General features: G+C 47.1%; 1 protein-coding gene across 1 annotated transcript in view; it reads right to left on the reverse strand.

Annotated features, from left to right (window-relative positions):
• FGF18 (fibroblast growth factor 18) overlaps positions 1 to 18,198 on the reverse strand; it is a 76,348-nt gene that overhangs the window by 38,763 nt on the left and 19,387 nt on the right. The window contains exon 3 of the mRNA XM_009330017.1: positions 7,063 to 7,243. Within this exon, the coding sequence (XP_009328292.1) occupies positions 7,063 to 7,243 (181 nt within the window). The remainder of the gene's footprint in view (positions 1 to 7,062; positions 7,244 to 18,198) is intronic.

An 18,198-nucleotide genomic window follows, 5' to 3' on the forward strand; every position in this document is an offset into this window, starting at 1 on the left:
CCTTAGAGATCATCTCCCCGTATCCACCCAGCAGTCCCCAGGTACAAATTTCGGATAAAAGTAATCTTTGTACTAATATGCGCAGTGCGTTTTCAGAGTCACGGAGGAGAAAGGGAAGCCCTAACTTTGTTTCTGCGTTATTTCATCACAGCCAGGGAAGAACATTTAGCAAAGCAGCTGCTTGAGCTTCATGGGAAAAAACCGTAATCACAGCAAGGCAGGAACAGATAATACCATATTGACCTGTCTTCAGGGTCTGGCATTCACATTTTCATAAAGTGTCTCGAAAGATAAATCACTATACTAATAATATTTGTATTGATTATCTAAACTGAAGCAGCAATCGACTCCATTGTCTCACTTCCTCTTAAATTGCTCACAGATGGGATCCTATTTCCTATTCTGCATTTCTAATGGGAACACTTAAATCACAGCACAGAATTATATACACACACAAACTGTTAACAAAAACCCTTTTATGACTTGCATGAAAATAAAGATTTTTCACTTTGTAGCTCACTTTCCACTCCACGCAGAAATTAAAAATGACAAATTAGCAGCAGACCTCTAAAATTACTTCTCCTCGTTATTTCTGGGTCCCTAATATTTACTGACAGACAGGCCTATGTTTTCCGAACCCTGATCAGTGATTATGGAGACTTGAAGTTTGGACACAGAGCTAAAAGGTGATTTTTTTTTTTTCATGGAAGTCAAGGCTCTTTAAGCTATCTCAAGGTCCAGAAGTGGGGAAATCAAAAATCACCGTAGTGTCAGAGGAAAAATAAAAAACAGCTTCTGCTGTTACTACAGGTACAAAACAGGGACTGCTGCAGAAAGAGCTGAACTTCAGGTGTGAAGCTGGCCACAGTGGGAGTTTGGGGTAGCAGCTGTCAAAACTAAAAGAAAAGGAAATTGGCCACAAATACATTATTTGAAATAGGTTTGTCATGAATCAAAAAGCAAAAGGCTTGGATTTTAGTTCCCAAACTTCTCATCCCACCTAAGCAGAGCTTTCCCCTACCCTGGCACAGGCACAGGATACAGCAGAATAAAAAATGAAGATGTCTTAAATGTACAGATGGCTCGTCTAAGATGCTTACAGCGCATTCCAAATGGCTGCGGAACCTTTCAGAGCTGCCTGGAAGGTGAGGGCAGCGAGGCTCCTCGCTGCCTGGCGCAGCCCGGGAGCTCCAGCTCCAGCTCCAGCCGCCCCGCGCGTGGTTCAGCAAAGCAGCGAGCCGGCTGCGGCCCTTCAGCTCATCCCCACGCCTGCTTTCAAAGGAAAACTTCGCCACTGCCCCACGGCAGATGAGAAGGGGAGACATTTTAAGGGGAAAAAAAAAAAAAAAAGCAATCAGGGGAAGTTGGGCAAGAAGGGAAAAAAACCAGGGCCACAACACGGCAGCTGGACGGCGAAGGCTTCCCCGGCTCAGGCCAGTCCCCAGGACCCATATGACTGTACAGCTGCCATGGTGAATGATCATCCCTTACGCTGAGGTCAGCTCTGCCCCCGGGCTAAGTAAGTGAAAATAAATGGTTTAGAAGATAAAAGGTCTTTTAAAAAAATTATTTGTCTTGTTGTCATGTCAAAACTGTAATGGGAAGAGACTGGAGGCAGCGATACGTCGTTTAAATAGGAAACAGCCATCCTGATGGTTCAGCGGAATAAATTACAAAGCAAATCACAGTTCATGCCGGGTATCGGGCTGAGCTGCGCCGGGATGGACAGCCCCTGTGCACATACCTGGTTCCTGGGAAGAAAAGCAGCTTTCTGAATGTCCAGCCTGTGGAAATACAGCTATATTTAACTAACCTAAATTGCTACTTGGGCTACACCTCCCGTCTTTCTTGCAGGTTAATTCCGAGCCTTCCAGCCACAATGAGTTTAGTTTTTTCTTCCTGATCTTCCCAGGAGGGGGATCAAAATTGATTTTAACAATTCTAGGAAGGGAAAGGGTTAATCAGGTTTCCCAAGGCAGCTTGCTGTTAAGGTGCCAGAAATACCGAGGGGAAAGAATGACTTGCTAAAGATGGGACAATGGCACTGGTATTTTGCATTTGTTTCCAGGCTTTGAGATAGAACAAATGGGAGTCATTAGTGAAATGAGTTTAGGGAGTTCTAAATCAGCTGTCAGGCTGCCAAACCCGAAGAAGTGCTATGTCAGCTCATTAATTCTGGAGAGCACTGGATTACCCAAACCTAGGAAGGAATCCTACAAAATTTAGAGTCAATTAAAGGAGGCTATTTTGCCATAATAATATTTTCCACACGTATTACACCTCCTCATGGAACAGAGCCCACTTCTACCACAAACGAAATCTCTGGCGGGATGGAGTGTGGCTGATGTCTAGACAGCTGTAATGTGCTCTCCATGGGCTTGTCCACTGGCATCTCTGGGAAGCTCCAGCTAGAACAGAAGGCGGGGACTGCAAGCTGCCGAGCACATCACCCAGGCTGGGGTGGCCCCAGGAGGGAGGCACCCGTCTCCCCGAGCTCCTTGCTTTCCTCGTACCACCCGAAAAAGCACAGCTGTACGGGCGTGATGTTCTGTATCAGGAACTCCCATGACACGTGGGGGTAATGCCTGGCATCATGCATGCACACCACCTCTTGAATTTGCTTCCCTCCTCGGTCTGCCTGACCCCAGATTTGTCGACACCCTGCTAGCAAACCCATGCTTTGTCAACCTCCCCAAACCTCCTGTCTCAGGAGCATCTCTTGAGTCCTGAGCTAAAACCCGGTGAACGCAGGGGGAGTCTTCGAGAGGACTTCACTGGCTCAGGGTCCATTCCCCTGGGTGGCTGAAAACGCTGGCAGCGATGGGATGCTGAGAAGAGAGATGTCATACCTGTGCGCTGCCCCTTGCGTGGGGTGTCCTCAAACAAAGCCTCCCATGCTGTAGACTAGAAGGTTGATAAACAAGAAGGTTTATAAAATAGATGGCTTATAACCTTCTAGGGGACCCAAGAGTGTTTTTAAACTGTGATAGACTAGGTCAACGGACAAAATACCACTGGATAGCAACCTGGGACGCAGTGACTAATGATCTACCTACATATACCGCATCCCAGCCTTCAGGACACCCAAGCACTCGCCGCAAATAAAAGTTACCTCCACAGAGAGGGCAAGCCCAAAGACCTCTCACACCCCCCTCACCTCTCTCCTGATGGCTATCACTTCTCATCGCCCCGCAGGACAGCAGTAGCCAGGGACAAATTAAAACAAAAATCAGATGGCTGTGAAATACAAATGAGGCAAAAAATGCCTTCACCCAACCAAGAGAGCTCTGTCTCCCCAACTGCGCCGGATACAAAGATCATGAACAAACAGGATAGAATGTCTTCTGCCTTTTGTGAAATGAAAATAAATGAAAGGATCTAAGGTTTCAGGTCACTGATCCCTCTCTTCCCTATCTGTACCATTTATCGGAGGTAGAATATAAAGGTTCCAGGTCCTTTTCTTTTTTTTGTCAGCACTTTAATGGTTGTTTTTTCTCCTTCCCCCTTTCATTTTCTGAATGAAAGGACCACTTAGGAACCTGTAAAGTAATAATAAGCTTATAACAGGAATATTGTTTTTCTGGGCCAGTGCAAACTCCTTCTGAATAGGTTGAAGAGATTAAAGTAAAAATGCAATCTGTAAATAGATCAGTCTTTTAATTAGTTTATAGTCTGTTAAGAGATAATATTTTGCTCACATAGATCGTCTGTTATCTAAAGATCTCAGAGCACTTTAGGAACATCAATTAAACCTTAAAAAAAAAACCAACCTTGGAAGATAGGTAAGTGTATTTAGATTAATTAGTGTTGCTGTGAGCAGCAGGCATTATTATTAGATTTAATTTAGTCCAATAATTGACTTATCTGTTAATGGATTCTAATTCATCTGAGAAGGGATCAAATCCATCTGATTAAAAGAATTACATCGACTCAATTAATTCTATTAACTGACTTAATTTGCCATTTAATAATTCGACACATGGGGTCAGATCTTGGCCCCGAAGAATGCATAAACCAAAAATTACGTACCGGAATTATTATGCCAGCAAAACTATGTATTGCAGAGCATGCATTTTTCCTTGCACGTGGCATTTGCAGACCTGGATAAAACATTCAAGGGGGCTTCCTCCGGCCGGATTGCCCCAGCCCTGCGGTATCTGCTCTCCCGGAACCAGGGCCGGCTGGTCATTTTGCTGTACTCATGGCGGCTGCCTGGAAACGAGCAATTCACTGCCTGAGATCTGCCACCTCCCCTCTTTTCTGGGCATTCTCTTCAACCAAGAGGTGAGAAGTTTTACAGAAGTCAATAAAACCTTGCAATAAAACTAACCTCCCTTCAAAGGCAGGACAACCCTCCCACGCCAGCCATTTGGAAGCAGTATATGTGCAAAAAAAAAAAAAAGCATCTCTTCATTTGGACACTGTTCTTTAACCAGTTGTGAATGTACGGGAGGAGAGGGGAAAGAGGTGCTAAAATGTTATTAGCTCCCCCATCCTTAACACTGGCTAGTGCTAATTGCTGGTGATGAGCACTATGGACCTTAGCCACAGCCACACCGCTCGACAGAGCTTCCCACATTAAGACTGAGTCTGCGTTGCCCTTGCCTAATATTACCTTCTCTTAATGGGACTGACTTGCTGGGAGAATTCAGGGCTGGAGCCAGCTCACGGGCACCTTTTCCCACATCTCTTGCCTTTTCGCAGACGTTCACTCTCGCTCATCCTCCCAAAGCCTTCCCCAGGCTGTAATCCTTAGGACATCAATCCACACCACCTCCACCATCGTCTCCCATGTCAGTGGGGACAGGGTTAAGACAGTGGAGAAGCTGTGGGAGACCGCACCGTCTGCAAGGGCGATGTAGCCAAGAAACGAGCTGGGCACTCCCCAGTGCTAAGCCTGGCTCTGACTCACCAGTGCCAGCGTAGAGGCAGTAAAAGAGGGAAGGAGACAAAAAGGGCAGGAGGAAAAACAGCCGTCTGCTGCCTGAGACGAAAAGTGTCCTCCTTCAGAGGAAGATCCGACCAGCAAGGCGGAGATGTGGATCGAAAGTTTGCAACTGTTGAGATCCCCAGACCTGGTTTAAGCCTCTCTCTGGTCTTGATCAAAGGTTACTCCATAATAATGCCTCGGGGGGAGGGGTTCCCAGCACATAATGAATCCTGTGTCATTGCCTTTGTATCCAGTTTTGGCTGTAACACAGATGGTTCTCACTTCAGTAACTCTGACATCTCTCCCCCCTTCATTATCACAGCTAGGAGCTCTGCGTGGTCACATCCTGGACCTCCATGTCCCACCTCACTGTCTCCCCGATTATCATGCTCTAAGTGTTCCCGTGCCAAGCAAGATGATGAACAGATTTCCATAACCTTTCAGCACAGCTAGGGATGGGAAGGCTTTGCAGCTTGATGCGTCAAGGAGTTTTATTAGGAGGCGTGGGGGAGGGAGCAAGCGGGGGTGTCAGCAAATGGCCTCCATGGCTGGAGCACTCCGGGTTGTTAGAAGGACGCCAGCAACCAGGGGCGGAGAGGATCTGGTGGCGAGCAGCGACGCAGGCACGGGGGAGCTCCCCAGACGGGAAATCTCAGGCTCTGCATTTGTGCAGCATCGCCACCGGTCACGAGCACGCTCCTGCGCGAGGATTTGTTGTTCAGACACGATTGCATATGTATGAAGGGGACAAGATGGGCTTTGACACATAAATTAGCACTTGTCAGCTGCTCACGGGCACACTTCCCTGCTGCACCCCACTGTAAATGCTGCCTTCTTTTATGGAGAGGAAAACTACATCACGTTACCTGACAGTCACTGTGGGCAAGAGCGTTTCCCGGGAAGCCAGCAGCGCGCACGCAGCGACTAGTTTACATATCAAACCTTAAGAGGATGAATGCAATAAAATGACACAATAATTAGCAGCCAAGTGGCACTTTCCACTCCTGTTTTATCTGGAAATTTGGGAATGACAAAGGACAAGGTTGATGAGACCTCGGGGCAAGGCTTTCTCTGAGAGATTGGGTGACTCTACGCAACAGCCATGGGGGTTCATTTCACACCAGCCAGGTGCTTTCTAGCTGTCACCTCCCGTGGCACAGCTCACCCTGCTCCTCCACCCGCACTGGCAGGGGCAGTAGCTGCCCTCTGTGCTAGGCACGGCGTGTACCTCATCCTGCCTGAAGCCCCCCAAGGGAACAACCGTTCCCAGATTTTGACCTGCCATCATCGTAGCCCACCTCCACCTCACCAGTGCTGCACGTGAAGTCAACCTCACGTGAACGTGCATGCTAGCCAATGCATACACAGACATCTGCAGCAATGCCTGAACGCACGGGGCTGTACATCCATAAGAGAAAAAGAACCAGTTCTCTGAACAGCCCTAAAATCCTTCCAGCAACCAACTTGAGCAAAAGTATCTCTGCCGCAACCATCTCAAAACGTACCAGAATTAGAGTTTTTTCGTAATTCAGCCTGCTAGCAGCATTTCTACATGTTGCTTGTGTGCAAATCACAATGAGAAGAGTTGAACATGTTGCTAGGGGGAAGTTCAATTATTTGCGTTCCTGCAGGATCCACGGACCCCGAGATTCAACTTAAGCTCTGGGGTACTCTCAAAGCTCCAAAGTCTGCTTAGTTTCAGCTCAAACCGAATATCCCCCCACCTAGAAAGATGAGAGTGCTTCATTGAAGCACTAGATTCACCCAAACTCGAGCCCAGAGTTCATGGGGAAAGAACATCCCCAATCACCAACCTGGGTATCGTTTATGAATTACAGTAGACACACTGTGAACTCATCCGTTGGGCAGAAAAAGATTTTTCTCCTCAAACACCATCACACACTAATAAATTGGGGCATGATACTACCGTGGGAACTGCCTGCAGCTGGGAGCCGGGCTGACAGCCTGCTCCAACACAGCAAATCCCGCATTCTTAACCTGGAAAGGTTTTTTTCCCTTTTATCCTGTTTTTTATTGCTCTTCTTACTTTTCTCCCAAGAGGTTCTCAGCCCCAACATAGAGGATTAAAGCCTTTGACCTGGAGTCTGGGTGATCCCAGTAAATATTCTTACCATATTTATCTCCATCTTCTCCTTTGGCACTGATCCTCCTGCCGAGCACTTGGATGTGTTTCCCACTTGTCCTGCTGTAGAGCTGATAGAGCCGAAGCTGCTTCCTGCTCACGTCGTCCCTCGCTCGCGTCTGGTTCTCCACGTGTATCCGAAAATCTACATTCTCCTCGGCAGCAAACATCTGAGAGCAGATGGGGAGGGGGGAGAGAGAACAGGCCATGAAACAAAACAAGCATCTTGGACAGAAAGACTGCACACCAACCTGCCAACGGGCACGTGGCGCAAGAGGACTCGGATTTGGCTGCCCTTCACTTGACAGCTGCGGCCGCTGTATCAGGCACTCAACATGTAATTCTAGCCAGAGCTGGCTCTCAACAGTAAACCAAACCTGGGTTTTTACAATCAAACTGTGGGGGGTTTTTGAGTAAAAACTTCTGCTCGGTCCTGCTTTGATTTAATCTTGGTCAGCCACGCTGGCCATAAATTAGGCTCTCCTTTGCATATGCATAGCCTCTACCAGGTTACACGGACACGTATGGGAGAAAGGGGATGGACAACTCCATTTCAGAGAATTTGTGCTTCACCTTCAGCAGCTGCATTGATTCCCCAGATTAACTGCAGGGAAGGGGTCAAGGGAAAAAACTATTTATGCTGACATTAGCGGACTGGACTGTAGCTTCGCACAGGCACAAAATCTACTGCGATAAAAGTGTCACTTGTACACGGGCACTCGTCAGCCTAACTTTTTTGCCAGCTCTGCTTTTCAGTGAAGCCAGTTCATTGGTGACCCGGCATGGTCATGCCAGTCTATGGATGCATCTCTGTCTGCCTCAACTGGGCCACGGCTTGGGTAGAGATCACGAGGACCAGCAAGAGCCAAACCAGCACGTTCAGCCATGAGGCCGTTATCAGCAGGGGTCTGATCGCTTGAGCCACTTCATCTGTTTTTTCTGGCCAATGGATTAAATTAACCTTAGTTCACTACAGCCTTAAAATATTACCAGAAACTTTCTTTGACACGTCTGCCCTTTTCTGGAGGTCTTGTTTCCCATCTTAACTGTTCCCAAGAAACACCGAAACAGGATTCCAGCTTTTGCTTCCAGAGAGTCATCCCGCCTTGCCCAAGGTCAGAGGGCCAGACAACCCAGACGTTCTCAAGATGCCCTCCCAAAGGGGAGGCTGGGCAGCACGCACCCAAAAGCACTTCACACCCAAACAATACGAAAGCCCAGAAATCGCTCCACGATCTGTCCCTGAGAGCGTTTGCACCGCAACATCCACTCTGCCAACTCCAAACTCACAGATGGACAATATTTTTGTGGCAGACTCTCTTCACGGGACAATAAATCATTCAGAAACCAAAAGCAAAAGATTATCGAGTGGCACACACACAAAACCACCACACAATAGGCAACTTTTAATTTGACCAAGACAAAGACCATCCAAGTCTACTCGTTGTTGGTGAGCTCTAATGCTGTGTACCACTTCCGTGTAAGAGACAAAATCCACCACAAAATAAGAATCACATGGGAATTTAGTGATGCCTAGGTTTGGGACTGGCAGAGGAACAACATTTACTCCTAGCAGGGTTACTACTTCTCCTCCTAACACACTCCCACTACGGCACACCTGTCCTCCTTGCCTGCAAGCAACAGTGTTCTGATATATTGGTGTGGGGACGGAGCTGGCGATGCAAATGAAAAAGGGTCAATAAATCCTCGTTCAGGTCCATTCCAGGCTAAAACACGTAAGAGCAAGTGGCCACAACACGCAAAACAGCCCCACTTCAGCCTCCTGCATATGTCATCTCATACCAGCAAATATTTTGAAGCCAAATACTCCCTGAAAGTCAAAACCTCAAAAGAACTTTTTAGCGTTTCCAATTATCGAGTAGACACACAGATCAGCAGCAGGAGGAAAACTTCGGGCAGGCAGTGCTGCTTAGCACCAGACCTTCACTAAGCAACCCAAACAAAAACATTATATCCAACACAGTGGCAACAGCAATGAGGTTCACAGGGATGTTGCGGGATCGCCTTTGCTGCCCTTATTAAATGCTGGGATTATGCTATTTGAATCCCAAGTCCTAGGAGAGAAAGCGATTTAACTCTCTTATTTTACTGTTGGAAGCCAGGAGGAGGCTACAGGAGCTAAACGCACAGGCTGAGCAAAAGGAGATTCAGGGCGATGCTGGGTCTAAACAGACATTCAAGGTGACGACAGAGGTGACAGACAAGAATTACACAATTAATCGTAGCAATATTTCCCACTCTCAGAAAACAGCACAGCAAGAAGCCGTGACCCAAAGCTGAGGACACAAGAGGAGAAGGAGCCATCGCACCTGCCAGGAGGGCACCGCGGGATGCTGACGGAGCTCACGGCCGTCACGCAGCCAGGCTCTGCTCGCTCTCCTCTCCCGAGGCACCGCAGCTACGTCTGAGCTCAGCAAGCAGGACTTGGCTTTTGACATGAATAGTATTAATTTCTTTTTTTCTTCGTACATCTCTTCTTGCTTTCTTTTCAAATGATATTGTTGCAAAGGATGCTAAACTACTAAAAACAGAGATGTTCGAGTAATGTTGACAGTCTGCTTCATACCCACAAAAGCAAGGCTATTTGCAGTCAAGATTCTGGCTCCATCATTTTAAGATTTAAAACAGATTTTAAATCAAGATGACGTCGTTACATTGCTTTCACCACATGTTAATGAATTTCACATTTTTCTAGGAAAAAAAACAAAACAGGTGGGATCTGAAGTGGGGGAAGGGCAGGTTGCTTTGCTTTCTTGGAAACTTCAAACAGAAAAGGCAATCTGTTTTCCAAAACATGTTTTAATTCTCTCTTTTAATTGTCTCTCAAGCACTCACACCGCAGAGGCCCCAGCCCGTAGCCACAGTGCCTGGGTGGACTCTGGAGCACTCATGGAGCCCTCCTGAGCTGTGGTCAGCTCCGAACATGCCACAAACTCGCTTGCGCGTGTTTGCCACAGTTCTCCTGCCCAAGATCAGCCAATTAAGTGTCTTCTCCCTTCGAAGGGCACGCTGCAGCCCAGACGGATGACATCTCCTCCTCCCCCAGCCGAGGGCCTGGCTGGCATCACCCACAACCCCAACACCTTGTCCAAGCCCAGCGGTAGCCTGACGCAGGGATCAGCAGGGGACAGGAACCTGTATCTAACCCAGGGAAAGAAATCCTGGAGGAGGAATGTGCTACAGGTTCTCCTTGCAGCTGACCTGTCCCCTGGTCAAGAAGCCATGGTCCAGAGCAGCAATGGAACCACCAGGATGTAGCTGCCTGCTTAAAGGTAAGCACATGCTTAACCACTCTGTTGAAACAGGATGCTCTGCTGGAGTGTGGCCAAGGTGAATTAGCCGTGCCAGCCTGGGCTGCATCTGGCCCGCAGCAGAGAGTATCAATACTCTAAAATAAAATTTCATGCAGTGTCGATTTCATGAGATAAAACCCATTTGATCATTGCTGAAATCCATTCTCACAGTATCCCTGCCCTAAAGAGTATAGTCCCTCAAGCAGCTAACTCTACTGAGATAAGAAAGTCCATTTATATATACCATAAGAGAGACTCTCTTTCATAAATCTCAAAAAAAATAGTAACATAAGCCTCCCTCGGTAACTGATGGCTAACGCTCACTCAAGAAGGTCACCTAAAACCAAGTCCATCCACCCCCAAATACATTTCCATAACAATCACAACCACACAAAAATGAATGCAGAAATGTCTTTAAGTCCCAGCCCCACTTGAAAAGTTAAGGGCTTTCACTTCTGTTCACCAAAGCAAAAGGAAATCTTTTTTTTTCCTCTTTTTTTTTTTACTATTAATATGTTATTAGTGCATATAAAAACATCATACACAAAATGACCGCCTTTTTTTTGGCCTTTCAATCTGATCATCCATGCATCCATGCTGTAGGCAGCAAAACCTACAGACTCTGGATCCAGCGTTCAGCACAACCGGTCCCTGAAATGAACGGCTGCTTGCACCTTCTAGCTCCCGACCAGCAATGTGCCCTGTGGGACACTCTCTAGGGACAGGAAAAGGATTTCCTGCACTACTTTATCTCCTCCAGCATTTTGGTGGGATTTGGGGTTGTATTGTGGTCTATTTTGCAAATCTATCCAACTGGTATGGGCCGCTGTCTATGCAGGACAACTTCAGCATCTCAGGATAGCGGGTTTCATATAACTCCATCTCGTTCTTTGCCAATGGTTTATAGTCTGCAAAATCCCAGTCGTTAAAACAGAGCATGACATTTGGTTTCATTTTTATTCTTCCTCTCTTTTTCTTTTCAATCAGTTCCTTATCCATTTATTATTTATTTATCACTACATCTTTCAGTGATGATATACAGCTACAAAGACACTCTAAAAATACAGTTGGCAAGACAGAGCTTATGCAAGGGAATAAACAACATTCCTTTTAAAAACCACCATCACCTCAAGCAACTACAACTTCGCTCTCTACAACTCCCTGAAAGGACGATCCCTGCGTCAGGGGGTCGGTCTCTTCTCCCAAGTAACAAGCGACAGGACGAGAGGAAACGGCCTCAAGTTGCGCCAGAGGAGGCTTAGATTGAACATGAGGAAAAATTTCTTTACTGAAAGAGTGGTGAAACATTGGAACAGGCTGCCCAGGGAAGTGGTTGAGTCCCCATCCCTGGAAGTATTTAAAAGACGGGTAGATGAGGCGCTGAGGGACATGGTTTAGTGGGCATGGTGGTGGTGGGTTGACGGTTGGACTCAATGATCTTAGAGGTCTTTTCCAACCTTAATGATTCTATGATTCTATGATTCTAACTGATGCATCAGAAATGCCTCACTCCTGAAAAGACGATGATCTCCCTCCTCTCTGTTGTACTTGCCCAATCATTCAAGGTAGGCGCACTTAGTCCTACCTCCTTTCCAAACAGCCACAGAAACCAGAAACAACATCTGTCTTTAGACAGCCCACACTGGGAGATTTTCAAGTGCTTTTTTGCCGAATGATTCTCAAACAGTGAGTGGATTTCATTTTACATGGCTTTACAACAATTCTTCAGCTTAAAGAATGACTATTTTTTAAATCTCAGATGGAAAGCGAGGGAAAGACCATTTTGCTGATGCAGCCTAAGGTTTCACCATTAAGTAATCCAAGAAACGCTCAAGAACGGCAAAAGCCTCTGACAGCAGCACTGCGATATTAGTCCTACGCAAGCTTGTGCCACATCTCTGCAAACACGGATGCCTTGTTGTGAACGGAAAGCAATCACAGCCCCGCCAAGGTCAATGAAACCCTCATGGTGCCAAGCCATGTTTACGGGATTTGGCTTTCCATCCAACCAACCTCTATGCACTTCAAATTTTCTATTTTGAGCTTTCCAGTAAAAGGGGATGTTAATCTGTTATTGTTCATGTCATAAAGCGTTACAGCATGAGATGTCCAAGGCCCACAGCATGGCCAAGTTAGCTGGGAGCTGGACTTCAGAGTTTCCTGATTTTTTGCTTTTTATCCCACGGAGCCTCCAAGCCTCATCAGAGAGCAAACCATATGTCATTCCCCAAACTGAACTAGGAATACAAAATCCCTCTCGCTAAGGGCTGTACTGATTGCAAAAGATAAACAAATCAAGCTATTCAAAGTCCTTTCAAACCCCATCTGATAAGCAGGAAATACTTATTACCTTTCAGCCATCAAATCAACCTAATATTAATGATTTTCTCCATGACCTTCTAAACACATGAAAGTTAACTCGATAAGGTCAACAAGAGGATATCCAAGACAGATCTCTCTCAAGTCCGCAAAGGCAAGTAACAAACCACTTTGCTTCCATGACTTTGGCAAAATTCCTCTATGCCAATTACAGCAGGATTTGCTAGCTCACTATGACAGCCATCCTTGACATACAGTGAAACACAATGCACTCCTTATATGCTGCTTTTTCCTCCTCTTAACTGCAAAGTCAATCCGTCGCCAGGATATTGTTACCTTCAGGTTACAGAGCCCAGTTCGAAGCCAGACAGAAGTGGATGTGCGCTGCTCTGACGTATTCACTTCTTTGGGCTTAGAAGCACATTTGGAAATTCATCTAACACAAAGCGGCTCCGTATTCAGATGCGCAGCAGGAACCTGGAGCGAAGGGAGAGGGCACTTCGGAGTCAATCTCTGTGCATCCAACGAGAGAGGCCATGGCGTGACAGTGCCAGAACTACACAAATGTAAGTAAGCAAGCCTTCCAAAATAACAGAACTTAGACCTTTGTTTTGGTGTTTGTTTCTTCCTGCTATCCACAGAAAAACATTTTTTCCTTGAAAAATAAATATGCAAAAAGCTAAGTTGCACTCTCACCTTGGGAGATGTCACCTTGGATGATGACTGTGTACCCTCCAGGATGCACTGTGAGAAAGGGCAACACGGTGCACCATGGAAGTGGTTGTTCAAAACAACGCAGACATGAGACTCCCCAAAAGACTCCACCAATGGCGTTTACAAAGTATTTCACTTGAAATGCTTTTTGATTTTATTTTTTTTGGTGCAAAAAGAATATTTCATCGGACAAGCATGAATGTCCTATTGAAAACCCAGATGCCAAAAGATCTCGCTCCACAAGAGCTGTACCACTCTATAGCCCGTTCACAAATCGAGTAATGAACAATCTTTTGTCTTTGCTTCCTTAGAAGGCTGTTTCAGAAACACTTCCCTAATATTCTCTGTCTTAATTTTCTACCTCGTATATTTACATCCAGTTTACATCTGTTTATTCTTGTGCCGACAGCGTCCTTCGGCTTGAATAATACTTTTCCCCCTTGTGCTTCTCCTTGCGATGTGTTCAGGCTACTCCCTTTCTCCACTCTCTTCCAGCCTCCATTTCACCATGCTGGGAAAGGAAGAAAGCCAAGCATCAGACCACCTCCACCCCCGCCTCCCCTCCTGTGCCTGCCCTGGCCTCAGAGGAGCTCCTGCCCACACTGAGGACGGGTGCCAAGCTCTCCTTCGGCATGGGCCCAGGCAGGAGACATCAGCCCATGACGGGGAGAAACCCAGAGCTCTCCCTGCTCCTGCACAGATATGCTCTGAAATCGAGCCCCTAATTCTTTGACTTGAGTGCCTTCAAGTTGCTGTAGTACATGAAATTCAATGATGTTTGCTCTTTGTTTAATGCACTCTAAATGAGGTGCATGTAGGGATGGAGCTGGAAAGGAGAAGGAAACGGGGTGATGAGGGGGTCGAGCCTGCCCATCCCTTTGGATTTCAGAAATGTTAAACAAGACCCAAAGAGAAGACGTTTCCAGGGCTTGGAAGAGGGGACATACAGCTCAGCGAGGTGACATGTACTTGGATCCAAAAGCTGCTCTGCAAGCGGAGCCTCCTTTTCTCCGGAGAGCTGCCTGCCACATTTGGAGAGGCCATACATTAAATCTCCTTGGGCAGTGTCAGACCTTCATTCTCTCCAAAACACACAGCCCCTGAGAAATAGGCTATCGCTCAGCCAAACTCCCCACCATCTCCCCAAGATCCCGCCAGCTTTGCAAGCCATGTACCACTGCTATCCAGCTCCCCTAAAGCAACGTGCCCATTGACCCTCAGATGGCAGACAACAGTGTTACTGAGCCTGGTATGAAACCATGAGGAAGGCAGGAGGGAGTGCCAAAAAACTGGAACCTGAGAGAGTTTGAGGAAACGAACATTTTATGGCCCATCAGTCAGTATTTGGCCATTTTCTGGAGAAAGATGATGCCACCTTCGAGAAAACCAAATTTCTCTTTTTGATGATGGAGTGAGCCTTAGCCAGAACTGTGAAAACGCACCATTTGTGAGATGGCGACATTTTAAACTTGTTCCACCCTGTTCCCCTTGTTCAGTCTGGGGAAGAGCAGGGTTTCAGCCTTGATTAATGACTTTTAAAACCCCAGCCGTACTCAGGTGCAACCAGAGGAAGGGAAGGCGCCTCCAGCGAGCGCTGCCTGCTGGTGCAAAGCCCAGCACGAGAGTGTTGCTGAAGTGCTGCAACGCAGCTCTCTTAAACGGGTTCCAACACCCCCGTCCTCCACATCTCCACCTGCATCTGCCCGTTCTCACCGATTCAGAACCAGGTCACTGGCTGCAGCCCCCAAGTCACATTATTAATATAATTACCATGAGCAACAGCAGCTCAGCAGCCTGCAAGAGGGGGCCCGCCCCTCCGGCGTCCACCTTCCCCATCCACAGGAGCCTGCATCGTGCCGTGCGTGGTGCAGCAGCGCCCGAGGGGCCAAGACCGAGCCACTTCCCAGCACCAAAAGGCACCTCTTTCCCAGTGGGACCAGTTCCTGCTACCTGTGCTAACCAAAGCAAACCAACCCCGTGCGTCTCAGCTGCAGGGGTATCTGCAGGACACCGCCTCTCGCCACAAGCTCTTGACAGTTTTGATTCTCCAGAAACAGAAGTCAGACCTTAATTCTTCTTCTTATTTTTCTCCAGTTGTGATATATCTTTTTTTTTTTTAATTCAGGGCTGGTATTATTTTACCACAGCTATCAATCAGGCAATGGGCAAGCAGGGCTTTTTCTTTCTTCCTTTCTTTCTTTGTCTTTCTTTCTTTTTAATGCTTGTTATATCTCTGCTATATACTTCCTCTCCATACAGAAATATCCCTTCAAAGCTTGATATTATTGAGCAGCTTCCAACCATGCCCAGCAGAGCCATGTATTCTCTGCATTTGTCTGGCCTTTGTTTCTAGGAATGAAATACCAATGGCTGAACAGTGTGACTTCATTTCACTCCTTCATTCCAATACTTGTTCTATTTCTATCCCACTGGGTCAAACTCACCTATTGTGAGACCTCACCGATTTCAATTACATCAGGGATTAATTTGTTCCATTGCGTTGAAGCTGTTAATACAATCCTTGCTGGCTCTAGATTAGAAAAGGCATGGTGGAGACCTCCCTCGCAGGCAGTGTGTTTAACAGCGGTCTTGATCTTCATTTTTGTTCAGTGGTGGGGTTTTTTTTTCCTTCCCTTTGTGCCCCTTTGCCCCTCTTTTCACAATCTTCTCCTTCCTTTCTAAATTGCCCTTATCAGAACTGGGTGGTCCTTCTGACTTCCACTGCGACTGGCAAAACGTTGCCTTCCAAAGCCGCTGCCCAGGGCTTGCGAGGGAGGTCAGCGCTGGAAGGAAGGTCTGACCCGAAGCCACCTGACGCCACGCAGACGTGACCACTTCAGCTTTGGCACCTCATCTCCCCCAGGATGATTTCGAAGGGTCGCTGCAGGTCCCCGTGTACCCAAAGGGATCTGCAGGTGCTCGGTTCTGCAGCTCTGACCGTTGGCTGACCATCAGTCGACCGAGGTCTCAAGGGGAAAACTGAGATCTTCCATGTCGCACATGGACACACTGAAATGCACATCTGTCAAGTAACTCTGGTTGTCCTTTCTGGGGTACCCAAACTGGGACACAAGATCACTACAGAGCTTTAAAATGTCCAGCCCTGTGGTCTCATAGGACATCTGTGATACCAGTTTAAGGCGATCTCAGCCATCCTGACTCAAAGTTGTCGTTTATCCACGTGATTTTGTCTCAGGAAGAGATACTGATGCAGGGAGGCTTAAGGCCCACACCCTTTGCACGCGGATGCAAAGCAGTTTACCTTTGCTCGAGCGCTACAACCCTGTCCCACAAGATCCACTGCTTTTCCTTTTTAAAAAATCCAACCACATCTTAGTGAAACTATATTTTTAGGAAATAGTGTGATGATTCCAGAATAATAAGAACCGGAGTTTCAAAAAGATAAGTAGGGGGAAAAATAGAGGATATTAAAATAAAACCAAACAAACAGCTCAACAAGCAGATTCCTCCCTTGCTTACTGAAATACATTAAATTTCCATGGTGGTTTCATGAGGTCACCTCAGGCTTCCATGGGGCATCTCTGTGCAGCCTGGGCTGCAGGAGGTTGCAAGGGTTAATGCCGTAGCTGTCAGACTTGCCAGACAGAAGTTGGACAGGCTGGGTTTCAGGGCTCCAAATTTGTTCCCATGTTCAGCACCTGGTTTTCCAAAATGTACAACGTTCCCATTTACTACTGCACTAATTATTTTTTTTTGTTACTGGAAGAAGCATAGGAATAAGCTGGACTAGTATCACCCAACTGTTTATTTCACACTGCCACTCACCTTAGACGTTGGCAGAGCCATCCAGGGACAGGGTGAAGCCCCCACGTCCCCTCCAGGCACTGCCCCACCTGCCATCCCCCACTCCTAAGCTCACCCCGCTCAGGTCTCATCCCCTTTGGTGCCAAATATTGCCTGAACAGCACTGCCTTGTAACTACACGGCCTGGACCTGGACCATGTATGATCATGGCAACCCTAACCTTGGTGCCAGCAGAAAACCTCGCACCTCCCCAGGACCGAGACCTCATTGCATGTACATTGCTCTGGACATGTCCTACCATGCAGATCAAACCCACCCTGAGACACACAACCCACGGAGAGAAGACAGGATTGGCTCTAGAGGGTGTGTTAAACTACAACAGCCTTCACAAGAGTCCTGATCTGCAAAAACCACTGCTTCCACAAGCCTAAGATTTCCAAAATACTCCCCTTTACGGTTGAAATCTCCTACCGTGGTTTCTCCCCAGATGGTTTTGCTGAGGAAGAGCTAAGCTCCCATCGTTGCCACTTCATAACAGTTATTTCCAATACCATCAAGTTCAATGAGGGCAAAACAAAACCCAAAACAATTCCCCCGCTTCCCGCCGTGCCTCCCAAGGGGTGCACTCTTTGCCTGGGGGGACGTTTCGATATTCATTAATTCCCCACACTCTCTGCTGACCGGTGGCAACGTCCTTCAGGCTTTGCACGGGCCATGCATGACCCAGGGTCCCTGCATGGCTCTGTGCTACTGCCACTGCTCCCCGCTGCTAGCACCAGGACGTAAATATTTTTCAGAAGTAGTTTCATGCCTGTGTCCCTCCTCGCAGCACGGGTATCGCTGCAAAGACAACTGCAACAAGGTGCTGTAGAACAGCCCCAACCAACCTCTGTGAGGCCATGGATCCGCAAAGCCAGCAGTTGGATTCAGGGAGCTTGGCATGCTACAACTGCCTTCACTACCTTAACAAAAAAACCACGTTTCCTTTCTTTATGGAGAAAATACTCCTGCTG

This window comes from Pygoscelis adeliae, unplaced genomic scaffold, assembly GCF_000699105.1.
Source record: "Pygoscelis adeliae isolate BGI_AS28 unplaced genomic scaffold, ASM69910v1 Scaffold248, whole genome shotgun sequence".
Lineage (NCBI taxonomy): Eukaryota > Metazoa > Chordata > Aves > Sphenisciformes > Spheniscidae > Pygoscelis > Pygoscelis adeliae.